Here is a 23,079-nt window from a genome sequence, read left to right as displayed (position 1 = left end):
TAAGCTAATTTTAGGAAAATATTTGCTTTAGATAAAAATATTACATCACTTGCATATACTGCTATTTTCTGATGTGTTCCTGCAACTTTGATTCCTGTGATGGATCCATTGTTGGATCCATTGTATTCTCTGTACAAAAGGCTCCACAGCTAGTGCAAAAAGTAAAGGAGACAATGGACTAGTGGACTGCCTAGTCCCTCTGTAATTCAAAAAAGTGATTTAATTCCATTAACTCACAAACTTTGTTGCCAAGTTTTGAAGAAAGTCAAACCAGGTATAAGGGGCACTGCCGGCCCCATGCCCTCTCAGTTCTTTCTTGCCGGTAACTCCGACAGACGTGTAGAGGGTGGGTCATGGAATAGACATGAGCAACACATCTCCAAGAATAGTTACAAAAGTTTAGTAACAGGTTTTCTTTGAGTGCTTGTTCATGCTCATTCCATGTTAGGTGACTCACAAGCAGTACCCTTGGAGGTGGACTCAGAGTTCATGGACGTGCTAATTGTAACACTGCCCTTTCAAAACTGGCATAGTCTTGGGCCTGCTGGGTGATAGCATAGTGGGACATCAAAGTATGAACTGACAACCATGTTGCGGCCCTGCAAATGTCCTGGATTGGTTCTTGCATGAGGAATACTGCTGACAAAGCCTGAGCTCTCGCAGAATGAGCCGTCATGATGGCCGGAGGTGGAACCTTCGCCTACTCCTAGCTAGCCTGGGTGCAGGTGGTTATACAGGATGAGATTCTCTGGGATGACACTGGCAGACTTTTCATCCTGTCTGTCACTGTTACAAAGCTATGTTGACTTGTGGAAGGGTTAGTCCTTTCAATGTAGAAGGCCAGGGCCTGTCGAATGCTATGGTATGCAGCCGGCATTCCTTTTCTGTTCTGCGAGGCTTCGGAAAGAAGACATGCAGAAAAATGTCCTGGCTGAAACTGCGACACCACCTTTAGTAGGTAGGCTGGTTGGGGATGTAGCTGAACTTTCTCTTTGAGGGACACCATACAAGGGGGTTCTGAAGTCAAGGCTCTGATCTTGAAGATGCTGCTGGCCAAGAAAACCACCACAAGGAAGGCAACCTTCCACGAGAGGAACAGCAGAGAACAAGATGCCAAAAGCTCAAAGGCAGACTCCCGGGAGCCTTGACAGCACCAGGTTTAAGTCCCATGGGGGAATCTTGCAAACCTGCAGGTGAGTCTCTCTAAACCTTTCAGGAACCAGACCGTCATCTCGTGGGAGAAGACCGATCTACTGTAGACCAGATAATGGAAGGCCGAGATGGCTGCCAAATGAACCTTGATCAATGACAGAACTAGCCCTTGATGCTTCAGGTGAAGCAGATAGCCCAAGATGGACTGCAGGGATGACCAAGAGGGAGAGAGATTCCATTATGAGGGCCAACAAGTGAAATGCTTCCATTTTGCCAAGTAGGTCGCCTGGGAAGTGTTTCCTGCTGCTTAGCAAGATCTGCTGGACCTGCTCCAAGCAGACTTGCTCTTCTGTGTTCAGCCACACAGCAGCCACGTCATCAGGTGTAGGGAGGAGAGGTTCAGGTGGAGCAATCGGCCTTGGTTCTGCAAGATCAAGATCAAGCCCCAGTGAAGCTGCTACCGAGAGGTCCAGAAGCATCCCGAATCAACAGTGATGAGGCAATACCAGGGCTATCAGGGTAACCTTTACCTTGTCTGTCTTGATCTTTAAGAGAACCTTGTGAACCAGGAGTATCGGTGGAAAAGCGTACACAGTAGTCCCCTGACTGCCCGGGAGAGCAGGAAGGTATCTGAGAAGGATCCCTTGCTGAGCCCATGTACCGAGCAGAACTGATGGTATTTTCTGTTCTGTCCGGTGGTAAACAGGTCCAACTGGGGAGTCCCCCGCTTGTGGCAGATGGTGCTGACCACCTGTGTATGAAGGAACCACTCGTGGCGAGAGGAGAAGGACCTGCCGAGGGGAATCCGCTAGCACATTCTGATCTCCTGGGAGATGCACCACCTTGAAGTGGACTGCGTGATCCTCACAAAAGTCCTACAACCAGAGGGCCTTCTAACACAGGGCTGAAGAGTGAGCTACCCCTTGTTTTTTGGTGTAAAACACGGAGGCTGGGTTGTCCGTTAAGACCTGCACTACTCTGCCTGACAGAGGGGGAAGGAACACCTGATAGGCTAAGTATATGACTCAGTTCCCTGATGGGGAGGAATAGCTCAGTGGTTTGAGCATTGGCCTGCTAAACTCAGGGTTGTGAGTTCAATCCTTGAGGGGGCCATTTAGGAATCTGGGGCAAAAATCTGTCTAGGGATTGGACTAGATGACCTTCCAACCCTGATATTCTATGATGTTTATATGTAAGGAAAGTTCTTCCTGGGAACAGAGGCCCTGGGGTCTGAGACTGCTGAGGTGGGCTCCCCATCCCAGGTCTGAAGCAAAACTAAGGTCACTGAAGGATATGGGGCAGCAAAGGGCACGCTGTTAGTCACCGACCATGGGTCCACCCACGAAGTCAAAGACACTAAGACAGCCAACGGAACTGGGAGAATCATATCCAAATGGTGCCTGCCTGGAAAACAGACTAAGGCCAGCCACATCTGTAGGGGTCTGAGATGCAGCCACGCATACTGCACCAAGTAAGTACACACTGCTATGTGACCCAGCAACCTGAGCCACATTCCTATGACCATGAGTGGGTGGCCCTGACGAGGGGACTAGGATCGACATAGATTGGAGCCGGGCCTCCAGTAGGTAGGCTCTCGTTTGAGTGAAGTCTAGCATTGCCCCTATATATTCTATTCTCCGAACAGGGGCTAGCGTTGACTGTTTCTCGTTTATTAATAGGCCCAACTCTTGACAAGTAGCCCATACGAAGTCAGCGTTGCACTGGACTTAAATTTGTGAACGGCCCTTGATTAGCCAATTGTCGAGGTACGGAAGGATTTTGACACCTGAAGCCCCTGAAGACCAATACACTTGCACTTGTCTTTGATGTGAGCGTCCCTGAGGCACTTCAGACAAGCTGAATGCATGTTGCTCATAGGCATAGGCAGGTACAGCACGGCTTGAAATGTGCAGACCGGGACATGCCCAGTCCCTGGGACAAAGTCCCTCAAGACTGGGACAACTATCTATACTTTAACATTTACTGTTTTAACTAAGCTAACTAGAAAGAACTATATATAGTTTATATATATATATATATTATATATATATATATATATATATATATATATATAAATATAAATATATAAAAGTAAGTCCAAACCACCAGGGTAAGAAAACCATATGAGAGTAAAAAGCCGTTCCAGCAACTGTCATGGATGGTAAGAAAGAACTGAGAGGGCACGAGGCCATGGCACCCCTTATACCAGCGCATAAGCACGCGGCTCCCAGGGGCGCTAGGGCCGGACCTACGGAGACCATTAAGGGAAACATCTCCAGCAACTGCACATGTGGCATGTGCACACCTACCATGGAATCAACATGAGCAAGCACTCGAAGAAGAACCTCTTCTGCAAGTGTGAAGAGAGTATGTTCTTCATTTCAGTTTATTACTAGTTCAGTTTGATGACTAGTTCATTCAAAATTAAGAAACCCACTGGGAGTTGAAGAAAATGCAGAAAAGCTTGTTTTCCTCTTCCAATCTATGAATAAAAACTAGGTGTTGGTGAGATCTATGGGTTCTAAAATCTTGAAGGATATGATGAGCAGAAACAATCAGTTCATTAACTAGAGATACTACTGCCAGTTTTAAATGCAAATAATGTTTGATCAACTTTGAAACTTTTTATCAATCTAGTATCTTTATTTAATAAAAGTATTACAGTGCTGTTTTTGTGCATTTTTTAATTGAATTTGAATTCCAACCGGCACTTAATATAAATCACAAGTAAAAAGTTAATCTAGAAAATAAGAAATGCATGGTTCGCCATTTTGTAACAAGAAAAATGCAAAAATTAAGAATTTGAATAAAAGTAAGGTAAGCTATTTAAATTGCTTAACTAAATGTGTATAGATAAAGTGTCCTCCTGGTTAGCAAAAAAGCACCACATTTAGTGTAAAGGCTATTTTTAGTTGCAAACATGTTTTAGTAATTACACCAAATAATGAAAAATCAACCTCTCTTTAGGAAAATAAGTACAAACACAAAACATGATTAAAATGGATTATTTAAATCAAGATCTCCTGCTTGCTGATTTAACTCACGATTTAAAACAAACCACCCTGACCAAAAGTGCCCACTGTGAAAGCAGTTTGGTAATGTTTTAGAAAGATAAATATAGCCTAAATGTATTATTTTTGCAGTACTGAATTGCTCACACTAAGGATTCAAAAATCCTCCTATGCTCACTGAAAGCTCTTTCCAGAAGATTTGGGCTTTAGAGGCAGCCAAATTTAAGTAGCAATAAAATATTTTTTCTTTTTTAAAACAAGGAGTAATTTGCCTAAAAGGAAATAGAAAACAGCATAAGGATGTGCTACCATCTCAGAGATAGATGTGTGAGAGAAAGCCAGTAGAAAATATAGGAGCTAAAATACTTAGCAATAGCAAGGAAGGGAGATCCAGCCTGCAGTCATCTTAGGTAAAATGATCTTCTAAAGGCTACAGCTAATTTTATTCTGGGAGAGACAAAGAACCAGGTAGCAGGAAAGCATGTTGGGGGAAGCTTCTGCATAATGACTAACCAGACAAATCAGAAAATAAATAGCTCTTAGGAAAAGGACCATTTATTTATTTATTTGGAAGGCCAAGAATTTGGATCAAGCCACCTGAAACGTCCAAAACTGAAGAGCAATCTGCTATGTATCTGAGCGCTCTCCATCTCTCTCAGAACATCCTGTTGATATTATAAAAAGCCCAAATCCTTTTGGACTTCTATCACTTTCATTACTTCTATTACCTCCTTTACCACCAGATCATTACAAACAGAAATTCTGGTAGAACTTGCAGTGTGATACAAAACTCTCCAATGAGATTTCCACCCCACCATAATTCTGCTTTCATACAAATTTACTTATAATGAAAGGTACACTATTGACACCTCTGAAGACCCAAGTCCTTTTGTCCACAGATGATGTATAGCACTCAAAGCTTCCCTGCATTATCTTAGGCTAGGTCCACGCTACCCGCCTGATTCAGCGGGTAGAGATCCATCTTCTGGGATCGATTTATCGCGTCGCATCTGGACGTGATAAATTGATCCCAGAAGCGCTCCCCTGTCGACTGCGGAACTCCTGCTCGCCAAGAGGAGGAAGCGCTGTCGACGGGGGAGTTTGCCTGCGCCGCATGGACCCGCAGTAAGTAAACTTAGTTCGATCTAGGAAACGTCAACTGCAGCTACGCTATTCTCGTAGCTGAAGCTGCGTTTCCTACATCGATCCCCCGCCCCAGTGTGGACCAAGCCTTATTAAATTCCCTCCTCTTTGTTCTGGAACAACCATCTATGCTTATGGGGGGCAACTCAGTTTCCATGGCCTTTCAGTCTTTACCTTCTGAATTAATGCTACCATAAAGGTGACAATTATAATGTACACACTTGTCTACTGACTGAACCAGTCTGTCTCAAGAAAGATACTCTGACATGTAAAAATTGGAAAACTAGTGAAAGATAGTGGCATTCTTTAGTCAATATCAAAATGAGCCAATTTGAACTAGTAAGCAAGAGGTAAAAAGGTGCCATAGATCACTGCTAGTAGACCACATTCCCTAGGAGGTTAGTAAAGACATTTATGTAATATAATTGAATGTAGTTCATAAGGCTGGTGGTGAAAACCTTTCACCAATCACCTCAAAATCAGATTTATTTTCTTGTATAAAGCTATGAATACTTCAACTACCTTGATGTCTTGCCTTGATAGAAATTTAATGAAGAGCTTTTGCCCCTCCTCCCAAACTACTGAGTTGACAGGTAAATACCTGGCTCTAAGTATTATATGTAATTACTTCAATTTAAAAAAAAAAAAAAAAAAAACAGCCTCAGGGTAACTAGCTCATTATGCCCTACAGGGTGAGCGAACAGTGAACAAGTTTTTCAAATTAGTACCTATTATATAGGACACCAAGTATAACATGTATAGTAAATTATATCAAAAATACAACTTAAGTACTATTGACACCACACTTTCTCTGTCAGTATTGCCCCAATATGCAAAAGTATCTGTAAAATAATACTTAAACATGCATGTTTTAAAGTCTTTTAAAAATGTCTGTGTGTTAAATCAAGTACCTAACTCCTGAGATACAGGCTTTGCTTTAAGAACTGCTTGTAATACTGGATCTTCCCATGGCCCTCCATCTCTGATAATTCGAGTCACTAATTCCAGGTTGACATTTCCATATCTGCTTAGGAGGTTCTGGCATTCCTAGGAGTAAAAAAGTGGATTAGATTTAAAACTGTCAAGAGGTCTGACAGACCTTTTTTATTCATTTAATGGCTAAAAAGTCAAACTTCCTGAGAAGGGTTTAAAAGTTACCGTACAAGTTAAATACATATTATAAAATGTTGTAAACAAGTTTCAAGAAATATTTATTTTGAGTTAAAACTATGAAATCCACATACATGTTGACTGAAGCTATATATTAAGCCTTTAATAAAAAGGTACCCATCTAGCTTTTCTGTAATCTAAAGGTTATACACAAACCTTGGTAAACATCCTAACAATGCAGTCAACTAAGCCTGACAAGTTTGTGCCATTTCCCAAACTTTTGGGGAGCTGTCTTCTAGTCTCCAATTAAGAGATATTTAAGTAGAACACATACTAGGGTGCTCTTCAGCTTGCATAAATCAGCACTGATTTACAACAGGTGAGGTTTGGTCCAGTCATGCAGTCTATACTGTGCTAAGTTAATTTTAATGGCAGAAGTGAATAAATGCAGTACAAAAAAGAAATTACCCTGGAATTATGTGGTGATTATGGACTGTCCGAAAGCAGATATGTTTTTTAAACCCTATAACTCTTATATCAAGCCAAATGTTTACTTGTAGTAATCCGATAGCAGCAGCCACAATTTTCATGCTGCCCAAGTTATTCTTTCTTTGTAATTTACTGGTATAAAGTAGCCTTTGCCACCAGCATCAATTAATAGCTTAACACAACACCTGGTATCAGTCATCCGCAAAAAGAAACAAGATACTAAATGGAAAGTAAGATGGTATCTGAAATTATTTTCAGATCATTCTATTCAAGACAATTTATCTATCATTAGCTTTTATTGCACACTGAAGTGTCTTTGGGACAATCCATATTTCATGTAAGCTAGAGAACAGCTTCCAGGCATTTACAATTCACTGCTTTAACATTCATTTCTGCTGTAGGTTATTTTAGCTACTATGTTCTTCAATTCATTCCTAAGTTTGTCTATTATGTCTGAATGAGTTGTGTTTGACTGTCAAGGAACTGAAACGGATTTATTTTCATCCAGACAATTTGTATGTAGGTGTTCGGTTGAAAAGCAAATCTTACAAGTTTCCTCATTAAAAAGACCATTTTGACCATTAATGCACTATTGATTTAAAAGAAAACAAAACTAATGTGTGTCAAAATGCAAAATGACAAATGAGAGGCAAATGGTTTAAGTAAATCGAAAATAAAAAAGGAGAAACCAAAAAAGCTAAAATAAAAACAAACAATTTAAGGGTAAAGAAAAAATATGGGCCTTTTTATCAGTTTCCTCTTACATCCCCTGTCTACGTTATAAATTCTTTACGGCAAGGATCTGTCTCAACTTGAATCTGACATAGCAACCATTCCTTTGGGTACCCTAAATATTAACAAAAAACAGTCCCACAAAACCTAAGCAAAACCATGACATGCTTCATTCTGTGTGTCTAAATCAGCTCCCTTCCCCTTATCCAATTCTGCAGCATGTGCCTAGGTAACTTATGTCAGATGGTTAATGAGAACATTACTGTACAATTATAAAGCAGTTACTAGATGTTAGCATCCTCCAATGCCCAACACATAAGGCAAGTAACTGAACACAGCCTAGTCCTAAACAATAAAATAAGATAACAGTTTTGCTTTTTCAGTCCACTGTCTAAAATTGTGGAGGAGGAAACTGTAGATTTAAATCTTAACGTGGAACACTTGATTACTTGAATGACACTAAACTCTGGTCAGATACTTAAAGGAAAGCTGTCAGAAATTAATTTGGTGATGGGATCTTTATTTGAATTTTTTTTCCTGTCTCTTAAAGCAAATTCACAAAATAGAACCTTATTAATCTGTTCATCATTACAAAACAAGGATTGTGCTCTAGTTTATTTAGGCTTTTGATATGAATAGTAGCAGCAATGGCAAGTGTACTAAAAGGTTTTTCCTCTGATAAAATTACAGAGACGGGAAGTGTAAATAAAATGGCTCACTATCTTCACGCTACTGAAGTGTTCTACCAATGCTTGTATCCTCCAAACACTCATGAAAGCATGACTTTCTACAAACAGGCTGATCTTCAAAAACCAAAAATTGTGTTTTACAAAAACAAACATAGAAGCAAGCAAAAACTGGTATTACCTGGATTGAACCTAGAATATCTTTTAAAGGATCTTCATAGAATTCATCTTTTCCAAAGAACAGCAGCAATTCAAAAAAACTCCTACAAACACAAGTAAACAACAAGTCAAAACCAAACCAAACAAAAGCAAATCATTTCAGCTGTCTTCACAGCTAGGGATCCTGAAATTATTTGGTACTTAGGCAGTCAAACTACAACAACTCTATTAAAAATTGTATTACATATCACAGCAGCTAAAATATAGAGTAGTGTTTTCCAAAGCACTTACCATTTGTTTGACTCAGACCCAATTTATACCAATAGTAAGACTTAGGCAAAAAATGCTCAACATTGAAAATCCCACCCACAATGTATAAAAGCTATACTCAGTTCTGCACCAGTTAACTCAATATTTTTGGCTGTAAATGAGAAACTCAGGTCTGGCCCACCCCTAAAAACTCAAACTATTGTGTAACTCCTAGGATTGTAAAAAAATCAGACATCATGTAAATGAAACCAAATTAGAGATTTTTACTTCAAGTGTTAACTTAAACAGCTGCTGAAAGCAAGAACATAGATTGAAGACTTGATACTTCCTCAACTTTTGGATCTGAAAACTCCCAATATGATTATGATCTCAGTCCCCTCATTTTGCTAGAGAGCACAGGAATGGACCTATCTGATATTTCTCAACACAAACAGAAAAAACCCTTTGGGGACAGAAAATCCTTTTGACTTCCTTTATATAGCAAGATGATACTATAAATTAAAACAGAACTGTGCACATCCCCTTTAACTTGGTTTCTGTTCACTCTAAGCATGTGACAAGGAGATGGAAATTCAACAGAATGAGGTGAAGTTGTCTCCCATCCAGATGCATAACGTACCATTGTAACAAAAACATGGCAATACAATTGCATAGTTTATATTTGAAACTCAAAGCCTCACCATTCAGGAAAAGATTCACAAATTTCTTATTTTCAGGTTTTTGAATCTCATTAACAGCAGCTGCTAGATGGGATTAATTTTAATTGCACTGCACAAAGATTTAGCCCTGAGTTATCACTAGTCACTGCTAAGTCGCCATGCAATGCTCTGAAGCTACATTTCTACAAGCCTGAGTATTCGAGTGTAAGAAAATTTAGCAATTTGAATTTTCACAAATGATAGAATACACTTCCATGATGCATAATTCAAATCCTTGTGAAACATACAAGTCTTGTAGGTTAGCCTAATACTTTGCACAGGACTTTGGGTGATAGACACTTAACCCCTAACATGTTACTTTCTATTAAATGTCAAAGTCACAAGTAATTTACCTTCTCACCCACAAGTTTTCCATTCCTTATTTTGTCTTGTCACTACATACTTATTACTTGTCAAGGCCATGTGTGATTGAAACTATTGTACCAGAAAAATGACTAAACAGTTGATAATTTGTTTTGTATTGTCTATGGAAAACTTTTTAAGGTGGTTTTCAAGAATGATGAAGTGTTGTGTTCACAACCCAATGAGACTTAATTTAGCTTCTGTGTGACAAAACAAACTGGCATACAAAATTAGCATGTCTTAATTCTGACCTATTTTCACTGCTCCTCCCCTATATTTGTATAGTTTCTACGTCTTGCCCCTCACTCTATCCCTTTCACACAAAAGATTTGATTTAAAATTTCTTTTATTACTCTGAGTTTTTCTTGCAAAGACACTGTGCTCTACTCACAGCTCAATCCTTGACAAATCCTGCAGCAAGTCACTAGCTAAAAGTATCCCACTTGCCACTCTGTGAGCAGAGAAGGAGAGCAGTGAAGTATCCAGTGGCAAAGCTCCCACACTCTGCAAGATGCAGACTAACTTCCCTCCTGAGACAGAACTGCTGGAGTACTGCTACGCACTGCTCTGCCACTCTACTCTATCGACTTTAGCTTACCACACTACTTGAACGGATTTCTGTAGGGATCCACTACATCTAGTTCTAAAGAGTCACTATATTTTTTTTTTCCCAGTACCTTAAAGATAAAAATAAAAGTACAGAAATTTACCATCTTAACTGCTAATAGTATTCTGCTATTTGATAAGGCAACAACAGGACTAAAAATCACCCTCAGTGTTAGAAAACTTGAAAAAACTAACAGAATGGTTCAAAGAAATATCAAAGGTGGTTATGAAAAATTAATGCACCAATGAAGTACCCAGCAAAATAGACAGAGGACAAACATATTTGGTTTACCATTTATTCAATGCTCCAACAAAGTACATTCACCGCAAAAAAAGAGCACAATTGTTCAATTTTTGGGAGAACATTAACATTTGATAGACATGCCTGGTCTGTTACATGTGTAATCAGAAATTCCACTCAATTTAATATACTCATTAGAAACACGTTATGGACATTGTAATGATTCTCACAACAACAGGTTTTAACATGTTATAAACAGAGAGAGCCGATGACTATATTACCGTACGGTGTCTCTCAAAACAGAAGCTTACTATTGTAATGATTATTTTGTTTCTGATATTTACATGGCAAGGATTTGTAAACCTGTTAAAACTTCCTGAACAAACAGTAAAAGAAAAAAAAAAAATAAAGGCTTCCAAAATCAGGTTACTAGTATGAGTAACTTTGTAGCAAAAGGGCTGAGGACCCGAGACATCAATTTTTGCTGATTTAAGATTTCATTTAAAGAAAGTTAAATTTCTAGCCGTTGGGGTTACAAAAGTAACTTTGCAAATACAGTACCCCATTGCTATAATGAACCCACTGAGATCCATGCCATTTGTTCATTATAGCCAGGGGTTCATTATAACAGAAGAGCCCCATTGCCCTGAGGGGTGGTACAGCTGACAGCTACTCCAGCACTGCCACAGCCATGGGGCTGGAGGTGGGATCCAGGGACCAGGTTTATTATAGCAGAAGGTTTGTTATTAGGAAGGATGTTATAGCGAGCAGGGCCGGCTTTAGGAAGTGCGGGGCCCAATTCGAATAGTTTCGACGGGGCCCCAGCAGGGATCACTCACCCAGCGGCACTCTGGGTCTTCCGCAGCACTGAAGGACCTGCCGCCGAAATGCCGCTGAAGACCCCGAGCGAGTGAAAGACTCGTTGCCAAAGACCCGGAGCGCCACCAGGTGAGTAAAAATTAAAAAAGGCGCCTAAGTTAAGTGCTCATTTTTAGGGTGCAGGGCCCTCTTAGGCACAGGCCCCGATTCGGGGGAATAAATAATTCAGACAAAGCTCCTTTTCCATTAGAAAAGCTAGTGAGAATGGAGCTTGAAGTTTATCAGACTGATACCAGCCATGGGCTGTCATGAAATATTAAGGCCCAAACAGGGCTTCTGTGCAAGTCCTAGCATCCTCTGCAGCTGCTGGAGGTAACAGGGGACTGATCTTAGAACTTAAGGATAAGTTGTCTTCACCAGTGTCTTTAACACTTTCTCTGCCTGGAACATTTATTCCTGCAACTGTAGGTATCAGAAACTTTAAGTAGTGAAAGACAGTTTCAGAAATTATTATAAAACAGCTTAAAAGTTTTGGTCAACTTAACAGTTCACAAGGTACCTAGAAAATAACCAATTAAAATTCACTTTCTATATTCAGTACTTTTGAAATTCAGTTTCCAAAGAACTCCTAAAATAAAAGCAAATTGTTTTACTCAAGCTTCAACACTAAACTGATCGAAAGGAATTAAGGTATGTACAAATGCCAAGATGATCTAAGGTGAACAGTAAAAGCATATCTACACTACAGGCAGCAGAGCTGCACTGCTGTAGTGTAGACACTTCCCACATTAACGGATGTGGTCTTTCCATCAATGTAGTTAATCTACCTCACCAAGCGGCAACAGCTAGGTTGATGAAATAATTCTTCAGTCGACTTAAATCATTTCTACGCTGGAGGTTAGGTCAGCTGAGGAGGTTGTGAAGGCTAGGACTATAACTGCATTTAAAAGAGAACTAGATAAATTCATGGAGGTTAAGTCCATTAATGGCTATTAGCCAGGATGGGTAAGGAATGGTGTCCTTAGCCTCTATTTGTCAGATGGTGGAGATGGATGGCAGGAGAGAGATCACTTGATCATTACCTGTTAGGTTCACTCCCTCTGGGGCACCTGGCATTGGCCACTGTCGGCAGACAGGATACTGGGCTGGATGGACCTTTGGTCTGACCCAGTATGGCCAGTCTTGTGGTCTTAGCTTAACTTCAGTGCTCGGGATATGAATTTTTCACACCCTTGAGTGACACAGCTAGGTTGATCTACATTTTAAACGTAGACCAGGCCAACGAACATTTCTGTAAATGTCATGTTCTTTATAAAGGGAAGAACATTATCTACAACAACAGGCTTTGTCTGGAAGTAATTAAGGGTTGAGCTACTTCTACATTAAGATGCACCTAATTCTTCTTTATCCAATGATGAATCAAAAAGTTACTCTGAATTTGTAAAAAAAAATATGTAGAGATATTCTACATTAGAGTCTCTTGTTTTTCAAAATGGCATGGTCAATTTTTGCACCTTCCTTCATATTCAAAGCTGTAATGGTTCTTTTGCACAAGGGCCCTTTAATCTCAATCCTAAAGGAAAATTTGATCAATTTTGCTAATTGAAACAACAAATACTTCCTGCTAACCACAAATTCTCATTGCCAATCTGAAGTGAGATCAGTAAGTTTAAGTAACACATTTTACTTGCAGCAGAAGTCACATGTCATGTGAGTGTTTGGAAAACTACCAGCCTCGGGAACTCACACGCTGCTTGGGAAAGACTACACTAACTCTAAGTATGTGTTTTTATTTGGTTTCTGATTGAATTTGGGATCATCTGCAAATCGCTTCGTTCTAGTTTTTATTAAAAGTGAATTGCAGATCTAAATTTCACATTTCTTCACCTTCAATATGTGCTGCACGCTTAAATCAGCAGGCTCAGATGGGCCATTCAAAACAAGACTTAAAACTTCCTTCTCCATCAATCTTTTTACATGAATATCAAAATTATCTTAGTCAATTTCATCTCTCCTGATGCTCCAAAATGTGATCTGACCTACCACGCCGTTTTAAAATATAGGTATCTACATTCATGTTTACTGCCATTTGCCACACCATCTTTTCAGATAACATACAAGCACTGACTTGTAGCACCTATATGTTGTTTACCAATGATCCCAGTAGACAACTCCTGTATTAAAGTGACTATAGATGCTGCCTCATTTATTATGAATGGTTTGCTTAGTAAGTGCACAGAAAGAACAGCAGCCCCTGCTCTCAGTAGTTTACCATCTGGTTACCAAGGAAACCCTGCTCAAGTATGGAGAAAGCCCATATGGGGTCAGGCAGATTCCTGCTTTTTCTACTCCCCCCCCCCCCCCCTCTTTCTCTCCCTCCCTCTCTCCTTTAAGAGCTAGGACTTTGTATTATGTATGGTGTATTTTCCGAAAGACAGACTTCAACACCCTTAGGGCTAACATACTTCAGCAATGTTTCCTTGGTAACTGTTAGGCCCCAGAATCATTTTGTGACATCACAGCAAAACTAAGCCAACCAAAGCAGTTTTTTTGGGGGGTGGGAGGGAATACTTTGTTTTGTGCTCAATGCTCCTCAAATTCATAAGCTGGGGGCAAGCAAGCTATAAAGGACAATCAATCCCCAAACTCTGTACACAGATTTAACATAAGGGGTGATAGCAGATGACCAAGAAACTCATCCCCCCCCCTCCCGGCAATTGGCCCCAATTTCTGATCAGTACCTAATCTAGAGTAGGACAGACACTAAATTTGGTGTGACCGTTATTTATTATTTGTGTTGCAGTAGGACCCACAGGCCCCACTCAGGATCGAAATGACACCGTGCTATATGCTGTACAGACACATATGAAGGTATTGTCCCTACCCTGAAACACTAAATCTTTCTTAGAATGTATTTTGTTTTTACAAGATTCACAGTAGCTAATAAGCATCAACTATGAGCCAGGTATTAAACAACCTGAATCATGTTTCAGACAATAACTAATCTTTCTCTAAAAGCAGATACTATGACTATATTCATTCTACTCTATAGGGGCAAATAGTTTATCCTCAGGTACTTGACCACCATACTTTGATAAATCTATTTTTTCTGGTTTCACTCAACAGTTATTCACTTTTAAGAGTTGTATTTCCACATAAATCTACTCTACCCTACTCTTCAGTTTCACTTTTTTAAAGTACATCATAAGTGCACAAAATAGAAGCTTCTAGTCTCCTGGGATTAGTGATGGTAGTTCAAAGACAAGGTAAAAAAGGTGGGTCTGCCAGCTCACTCTGGAGATGCAAGCAGGAGATGTAAAGACCAATAAAGTGTTCCCTTACAGATATTTTTTTTTTCCCCCCAACACAAAATCCCACATTGAGATGACAAATTCTGACCAAGTAAAACTAGTAACAAAAACAAACTAAGAACAGTTAAAACCAGAGCTCAGCAAGACAGCTGTTCCACCTGCTGGACAAAAAATTAACCCATTTACTGAGCTGGAACTCGCTCTTATTTGTGAAAGCAGCACTCAGTATGCTTCAAATTTCCTCTCTCCACCTACTTATGACAGGAGCCAATATCCATAGGATACAAGAATTGTTTGTTTTTATTTTGACATTTTCAAGTTTTTGGCATCTACTTTATTGAGTTAGACAATAAATGTGATGGTGAGGAGGATTTTGTTAGGGCAAATAAACAGGATAACAAAATCATCAGTTGAAGATGTGTATATTATCCCTAAACAAATCTTTTCCTCAAAAGAAAAACGTTTTCTTATCTTATGTAACAAACTCTTCTCCAAAAAGTGTTTTGTTGAAGAATCAGATTTAGAGTCGCAATTTACACAAATTTTTTCCTGTTACAAAAACCTTAGGCCATTACAATAATTTTTTATTTACTTTTTGCATCTCTCTGCTTAAACAGAAGTGTACCAGTCAATTTCACTTTTGTTCATGGCCATTTATTGCCACAAGGTTTGGCTTGCAAATATTTCAGGAAAACATAACATTTAAAATGTCAGTGAAATATAAAACGATCACAGGCACGCTTCTATTATTAGGTGGTGTTGTTAAAAGAAACTGTACAACACTTTCACAAGTTTGACCTGAGCATGTTCTTTGAGTAAATGTGATATAAAAAGAACAGGCTAAAGTCATCCCTTTCAGAGCTTCAATTATTTAATTCACCAGGAATAAGTTTGGTCTCGTGTATTTATATAGTAGAAAGTAAGACTGTCTTTACAAAACAGGACCTCTTTTGACATGCTGCTTTCATTGCAAAAGTAGAACACTAACAGTTAGCCTGTAAATGGAGTTAATAGAAAAAAGGATGTACTTACAAAGCTAGGCTACTCAAAACATATTGTACGTGCTCACATTCAGCTGGGAATGATACACAGGCAGACGTGAAACAACAAAGAGCTGTCTGAAGCACCTGAAGCTGAGGCAAAGGAACCTGCCATCTTCCAGCATAGTCTTCAACAATCTATAGGGAAAACAGTCACAAACCTGTATTACAATAGAGAAAGTTCTCTTTCGCCAGAAATAGTAAAAAAGGTCTATAGTTTATAAAGGGGGAAAAAAGCTTTTAAGTAGCAGGTTTAATAGAGGATATCAATATAAAACCACAATTCATTCCTCTAGGATGCAACACTTTAAGATGTTTCATATATGTAATTTTCTCATGTTCTTTCATTTTGATAAAGCAAAAATATAAAGGAAGAAGCCCTGTCCTTCTTACACCACAAAATATGGACCAAAAAGCAGTGGAGGAAGAATTCTTCTTACGTGCTATCAGATTAGCAATTACACCTCTACCTCGATATAATGCTGTCCTCGGGAGCCAACATTTTTTACCGCGTTATATTGAACTTGCTTTGATCCACTGGAGTGGGCAGCCCCGCCCCCCCGGGCACTGCTTTACCATGTTATATCTGAATTAGTGTTATATCGGGTGGCGTTATATCGAGGTAAAGGTGTATGCTCTACGCTTAAATACAAGCTTTTGTTTTGCAACAGAAGAAAAAGGCATAGTCTGCAGCCATATTAACACCTACCACTTGAAATGTCAATAAGTGGGGAAAAAATGGGTTTGTGCCCCTTTTGTTTTTTATGACAGAGGAAGGCTAAAGATACTCTTCAGAAAAAAATGGTTGTTTTCTGATTGACATTCCTTATTCCTAAAGTCAAGAGCAAGTCTGTACTTTTTCCTTGAAAGGCACAAATACATGGAGAATTGGAAGTCTCACCGCTTCCAAGACAAGGGAATTTTAGATAAAGGGCTTTTCTTCCAAATGTACTAGACATTTCAGTTAACTGTTTACAAAAAAGACCAAACAGGATAAACTACATTTGTTCGTTGGTTTAATGGTTAGAAAACCCTTTAAAAAGAAGTTCACATCTTGTGTGCAAACATTTTTTCTATGTATGTCACATTTAAACTTATTGACTACTCCAGTTTTGTAGGAGAAAAAGTACAATTAGAGAAAGGAAAACAAATGTAAGATAAGTACTTACAAAAATATATATATATACTGCTAGCACAATGTACTTTTCTGCAGAAATAACTCTTTCCTAACTATGAAGTACATACAGGAACAAATAAAGGGTTTGATAGGTAAATGTATTCATCATCATAAAACACCTCAAGTGCCCCTGAATATACAGTGAACAGATTAATGTGTTCTCATGGTCAATTTTTGTCAATAATGCTTTGGCAGAACATACAACAGGTTGACCTTACAAATGCAAAGAACCCAAGTGTATGTGCGCACACCATATATCCCTCCCTTGATAAAGTAGTTTAACACACCAGTTCAAAGCCTTGGCCAGTTAAAATAGGAGGCCAAAATCATCCTTGGTTTAAATTCCTCTGGATTAATAGAGTTATCCTAATTTTATTAGTCTGATTTGTGTCTGCATACAATATGTTTACAACAGTTAATGACTGAAGCCTAAGCAGTCCTGGCTTTTTATTTTTTTACACTATTAACATTTGTAAAACGCAGCCAATCCAAACTAAACTCCAAACAATTAAAATTGAGACTGTGGTCATACTAGGAACACAAAATAAACTGTTGATGAATCTTATATATCACTAAAACATTACAATGTTCTAAGTAGGCTTTAGAGAATTCAATTTTTATCAATGTAAATTTTCACACTTGTGGGAAATTATGGGGAGGTCAGACAATTACACCTCTACCCCGATATAATGCTGTCCTTGGGAGCCAAAAAAATCTTACCACGTTATAGGTGAAACCGCATTATATCGAACTTGCTTTGATCCGCCGGAGCGCGCAGCCCCGCCCCCCTGGAGCACTGCTTTACCGCGTTATATCCGAATTCGTGTTATATCGGGTCGCGTTATATTGGGGTAGAGGTGTATTTAATTAAAGTAGATATTGGGATTTAAAAAGGTAAAGGTTTATAACCATTAAAACACAAACTATAAACATCACAAATCAAAATATACAGAGTAAATATCCTTAAATAAAACTCTATTAAGTTCTTAAGTAGCATATTTTTTATTCTGCCTATTTGTAAATTTCTGTTATCACTGATGGAAATTGGTGTTTGTTATTTTGTGTGTATGATGAAACTGACATTTACTGACATTTAATTGATAAAAATCTAATCCTTACATGCCTAAAGTTATCAGAAACTGAACTACAATGATATACTACTGTATTTAAGACTATATGAAACACAAATTTAGAAATACATCGAAAATATTCCTTAACTGCTTAAACTTAGGATAGGTCATCATCACAATAAAGAATGTGAGATTAATACGAAGGTCATTTAATTCCCATCCAAGGCCGTGTCCATGCTACGGCTTTCAACGGTAATCCCATATCAGGTAGAAGCACGGTCACATTAACCAGTTACCAATAACACTGTTCCATTTGTGTCCACACAGTACCATTTCTGCTACAACAGTTCATGCATTTACAACTACACCTCTACCTCGATATAACGCTACCTGATATAACACGAATTCGGATATAACGCGGTAAAGCAGTGCTTGGGGGGGGAGAGGGGCTGCGCACTTCGGTGGATCAAAGCAAGTTCAATGTAACGCAGTATCACCTAGAACGCGGTAAGATTTTTTGGCTCCCGAGGACAGCCTTATATCGAGGTAAAAGTGTACCATAAATTGCCTATGTTCTTTTCAGGGCATCTGGGAAAATCTGAGCAATTAAATGAAGAAAAACAGAATGTTCAGAAAACATGTACATTTGGTGGCAGTGCATTCGGATGTCCTACCACCGTTCTTTCAGCTCTGTGAGGACCAACCAGACCAGCCACACAAACATGAATAGGGTATCCATTCTACGTTACCAAAAAAAAAAGCGCATGACCATTTACCACTAACAGTTCTAAATATGCTGTAAGCAAATATAAACCATGGTTAGAGCCAAGCCAAAAATGGCAGTGCAGAAAAAAGGGGATGATCTGGTGGCTAAGGTACAGGAATGGTTTAGAAAATGCTGATTCAAGTATACGCTCTGACTCAGGCTGTATCTACACTACCACTTTCAGTACTAAAACTTTAGTCCTTCAGGGGTATGAAAAAACACACACACCCCCGAGCGACAAAAGATTTAGCACTGAAAAGCGCCAGTATAGACAGCTACCATCGCTCGTTCGGGGTGGGTTTTTTTTATTTTTATCGCCAGGAAAGCTCTCCCCCAGCGATAAAGCGTGTCTACACTGCCCACGTTACAGCGCTGCTCTGTGCCTCAATTCTCAACTTTTAAAAGGGAATATTACTTTTGTGTATCACAAGTATGCAAAGAATAAGCTCCTTTATTTTCTGTGTGGTGCTCAGATGTTACAGTGAATCCTACCACATAAATAGCCAAGTAGTATGGATGAGGTCCAAAGCTGTGATGGGGTTCCTTTTCATCTCAGATTATAACACATTCAGAATAGATCTAGTCTAGAAGAAATTGTGTGCATTTCCTATTTTACTTTATTAGAATGGACTGGGTGATGGGATATGAAAACTTTCACTTGGACACCTCCAATCAAATCAGTAGTTACCAAAATTCATTCAGACCGAGATGTTAAGTTGCCTATGGGATATGAGTAGGTGGCATCGGTCCTGGTTGTAGCAGATATCTGTCTGCAACATGAACACCTCAGGCACAACTGGAGCCTTTGGCAGATGGCTGAAGGACTGAATAGTCATGGAAACTAAACTATGTTTTCAAATTAAGATTTAGTCATATACAGAACAGGACTGGGATTTAAGAATGGTGTGGAGAGGCTTTTTCTGTTTCTACTATATAAGCAAATGAAGATCTTCCATCTCTAGGATATTATACCAGTATGTTTATTTACACTATTATATTAACTTCCAAAAATGTCATTCATTTGCAGATACTATGATCAGTTTATTACACTTGTTTATAGACTTTGACAGAACTGGCAGAGGAACATATGCATTTTTCATGCTGGATCAGAACAGTCATTTAGTTCAGCATCTGTTCCTTCAAAGGAAACCCCATAGTACCACCTTATGGGATAATATGCCTAGGGAAGGTTTTTTCCCTGACCTCCAATAGTTAAAAGTTTGGTTTATGCTCTGAAACATGAGTCACTGAATAGCTTTGAATACCTGGGGGTTTTATACTTATTAGATTAATTCTAGATATTTTTGTTATCCCTATAGATGTCTGACCCTTTGTGAATCCTGCTAAGCTTTTGGGCTCAGCAACATCTTGTAGCACTGAGTTGCACACACTATTGTGTGTTTTATGAAAAAAGTGTTTTTATCCATTTTGAATTTGCTACCTTTCAATTTCATTCTAATTGATTTAATCTTCCCTCTATTTGAAAGAATATGTATGCATAAAAAAGCACGAGAGAAATGAAGTACATATGTCTAGTGCAGGGGTGGGCAAACTTTTTGGCCCGAGGGCCAGATCTGGGAATAGAAATTTTACAGCGGGCAATGAATCTTTCACAAAATTGGGACTGGGGTATGGGAGAGGGTGAGGGCTCTGGTTGGGCGTGCGGGCTCCAGGGTGGAGCCAGAAATGAGGAGTTCAGGGTGCGGAAGGAGGCTCCGGACTGGGGCGCTGGAGTGGGGTGCGGGCTCTAGAGTGGGGCTGGGGATGAGGGGTTTGGGGTGGAGGGTGCTCTGGGCTGGGGCCGAGGGGTTCGGAGGGCAGGAGGGGGATCAGGGCTAGGGCAGGGGGTTGGGGTGCGGGGAGAGGCTCAGGAGTGCAGGCTCCAGGCGGCGCTTACCTCAAGCGGCTCCCAGAAGCAGCGGCATGTCCCTTCTCCAGTTCCTTATGCGGAGGCGCAGACAGGCAATTCTGCACACAGCCACATCTTCAGGCACTGCCTGCGCAGCTCCCATTGGCTGTGGTTCCTGGCTAATGGGAGCTGCAGGGGTGGCACTTGAATGCTGGGGCAGCATGCAGAGCGGAGGCCCCTGGCTGCACCTACAGGTAGGAGCCGTGGGGTGCAGCGGGGGACAGGAGCCCATGTGGCTGCTTCCGGGAGCAGCCCCGACCCCGCTCCCCAGCGGGAGCTCAAGGGTCTGATTAAAATGGCTCACAGGCTGTAGTTTGCCCACCCCCGGTCTAGTAAGTCCAGCATGCATTCATCAACTGTCAAAATTCCTGTCCTGAAGAGTAACTGTAAATAACCAGCACTCAAGAACAGTACAACAATCAAAAGGAGAAGTGCTTTAAGTACAAAGAGTAATATGCTTAGGTACAATCACTATCACAAAATAAAGGAAAAAGAAGATTGAAAAGGATGAAGCACATGGTCAAACGAGAAATGTAGACAGGAAGACAGAAGTTAGCTAAACAAAAGGGAAAGACTAGAATAGCAATCCTGTGTTCCTTTTCTCATTTTTCAATCTACAGTTCTATGTCTCCACAAGCTCAAATCTGTGAAGTTAGTCATTTTCTTCACCCAACCAATTGGAAGCACCAGTACAGTATGTGGAGGGGAGAAATATATTAAACTATTTGTTAAGGAAAGAGAAATTCCAGACCTGATTGAATATTAGTTTTTTGGGGAAAATAATCCATATTTATTTTAATTTGCTTGTATACTTCAAGTTTTATCTGAAAGCCCTCTCAATGGCTAAGCCTCCTATATAAATATCCTGAAATTTTTCAAGTTGAATATGCTGAATTAGCATGCCATACATTGCATATCTTGAAATTGTCACACTACTCCTATGACCTTGAAAAATAAATTTGGACATATATTTATAACCCAGACTACATGACTATTGGTTTACAAATACTGGAGAAAAGAAGAAAGCTCTGTAATTCATAGGATCTACCAAAATTCCTGGAGCAAAGAAAGTATGTTACCTAGTGTTTAGTCACTGCTTAAAACAGAAAGATTGGCTCTCCTGACTTCACTACTCTGCTCAGTTTCTCAAAACGAATGACAACTAAATAAAATATCATCAGAGACCAGACCGCAGCAGACAAAAAAGCCTGGCTAATCACTTCAAATTCCTCTGTCTGCAAACCTGCACTTTGGGAATGGCTCTACTCCAGTACCAAGAGTGATTTTAATTACAGTAACTGATGACTAATATGTGGCCAGGTCATAGTAGATTCCACACTTCAGTAGAGCTTTATGCCAGAGCAAGGAATCATGGCCCATTTCCACCACAGGTTATTAAAACTGAACTATTTAAGTTTAACTGTAGTTTTAGTTGGAGGAGTCGCTCATTGACACTCCTAACATATGCGTAGTGTTGTCAGTGCAAAATGGATGCAAATTTTCACCCTGGAGATCAGTACCTTTTAGTGGCGGGTGAGCACTTAGTAAGATCCTTTACGATCCTTAAGAAAGAAAATGGGTATTATCTAAGTACATGCAACTTTCAACTAATGCAAACATTTTTAACCCAAGTTTTAACCATTTGTGATGCTCCCCAGGATTGTGAGGCAGCTCCGCACCTTCCCTTTGCGTACAGCATTCTTGTCTGTGCCCGTTGTGGATCAGCTCCCTGAAACCACCCATCTCCAGCAACACAAGCACTGCCTTCCAGGCCTTGTTCTCTCGGTGTGGGCACACTCTAGCCCCACAAAACTTAGAGGATTCCCTGCAGCATCCTTACCCAGTGAACTCTCAGAATTACCAGGCTTATAATTGGCAAGGCAACAGTATATCACGATTTGTAAGATTCAACCCAGGACCATCATTTTGCTTAACACCACAGCACTGATATATTTAATGTGAAAACAAGAGTAAGTTTATCAAAGAAAAAAGATTCGACTAATAGTAAGAAAGAATATTGGAAACAAATGGTTACATAAAAAAAAGTCCTAAAACTGCTTTCTAGAAACTAAATTTAACTAACAAGTTACTCTCTTCTCTAAAGAAGCTTCTCTCACCCAAAGCTCTCGCCAGCATTTTCAACCAAGCCCTGTTAAAGCAATTTTTTAATTAAGCGAAAGCACTGTCCTCTTACTTCCTCAGTGAAACATGCCTGGGTGTCTTCTAGGCTCCCAAATATAGTCAAGCAAACTTTGATATGCACCTCAAGATAAGTTCATCTACCCCATGCTGTGTTGTTCTTTCCCTTTGTTTCTTTCTTACAATCC

The 23,079-nt window shown here is 39.7% G+C and overlaps 1 protein-coding gene across 1 annotated transcript in view; it reads right to left on the bottom strand.

The window, feature by feature from the left end:
- ZNF654 (zinc finger protein 654) overlaps positions 1–23,079 on the bottom strand; it is a 58,737-nt gene that overhangs the window by 23,347 nt on the left and 12,311 nt on the right. Inside the window, exons 2-4 of the mRNA XM_054046008.1 lie at positions 15,823–15,968; positions 8,505–8,586; positions 6,218–6,353 (exon numbers count right to left, since the gene is read on the bottom strand). Of these exons, the coding sequence (XP_053901983.1) occupies positions 6,218–6,353; positions 8,505–8,586; positions 15,823–15,968 (364 nt within the window). The remainder of the gene's footprint in view (positions 1–6,217; positions 6,354–8,504; positions 8,587–15,822; positions 15,969–23,079) is intronic.

This window comes from Malaclemys terrapin, chromosome 1 (assembly GCF_027887155.1).
Source record: "Malaclemys terrapin pileata isolate rMalTer1 chromosome 1, rMalTer1.hap1, whole genome shotgun sequence".
NCBI classification, from domain to species: domain Eukaryota; kingdom Metazoa; phylum Chordata; order Testudines; family Emydidae; genus Malaclemys; species Malaclemys terrapin.
The sequence above is the reverse complement of the archived record's forward strand: the minus strand, read 5'-3'. Positions and strand labels throughout refer to the sequence as shown.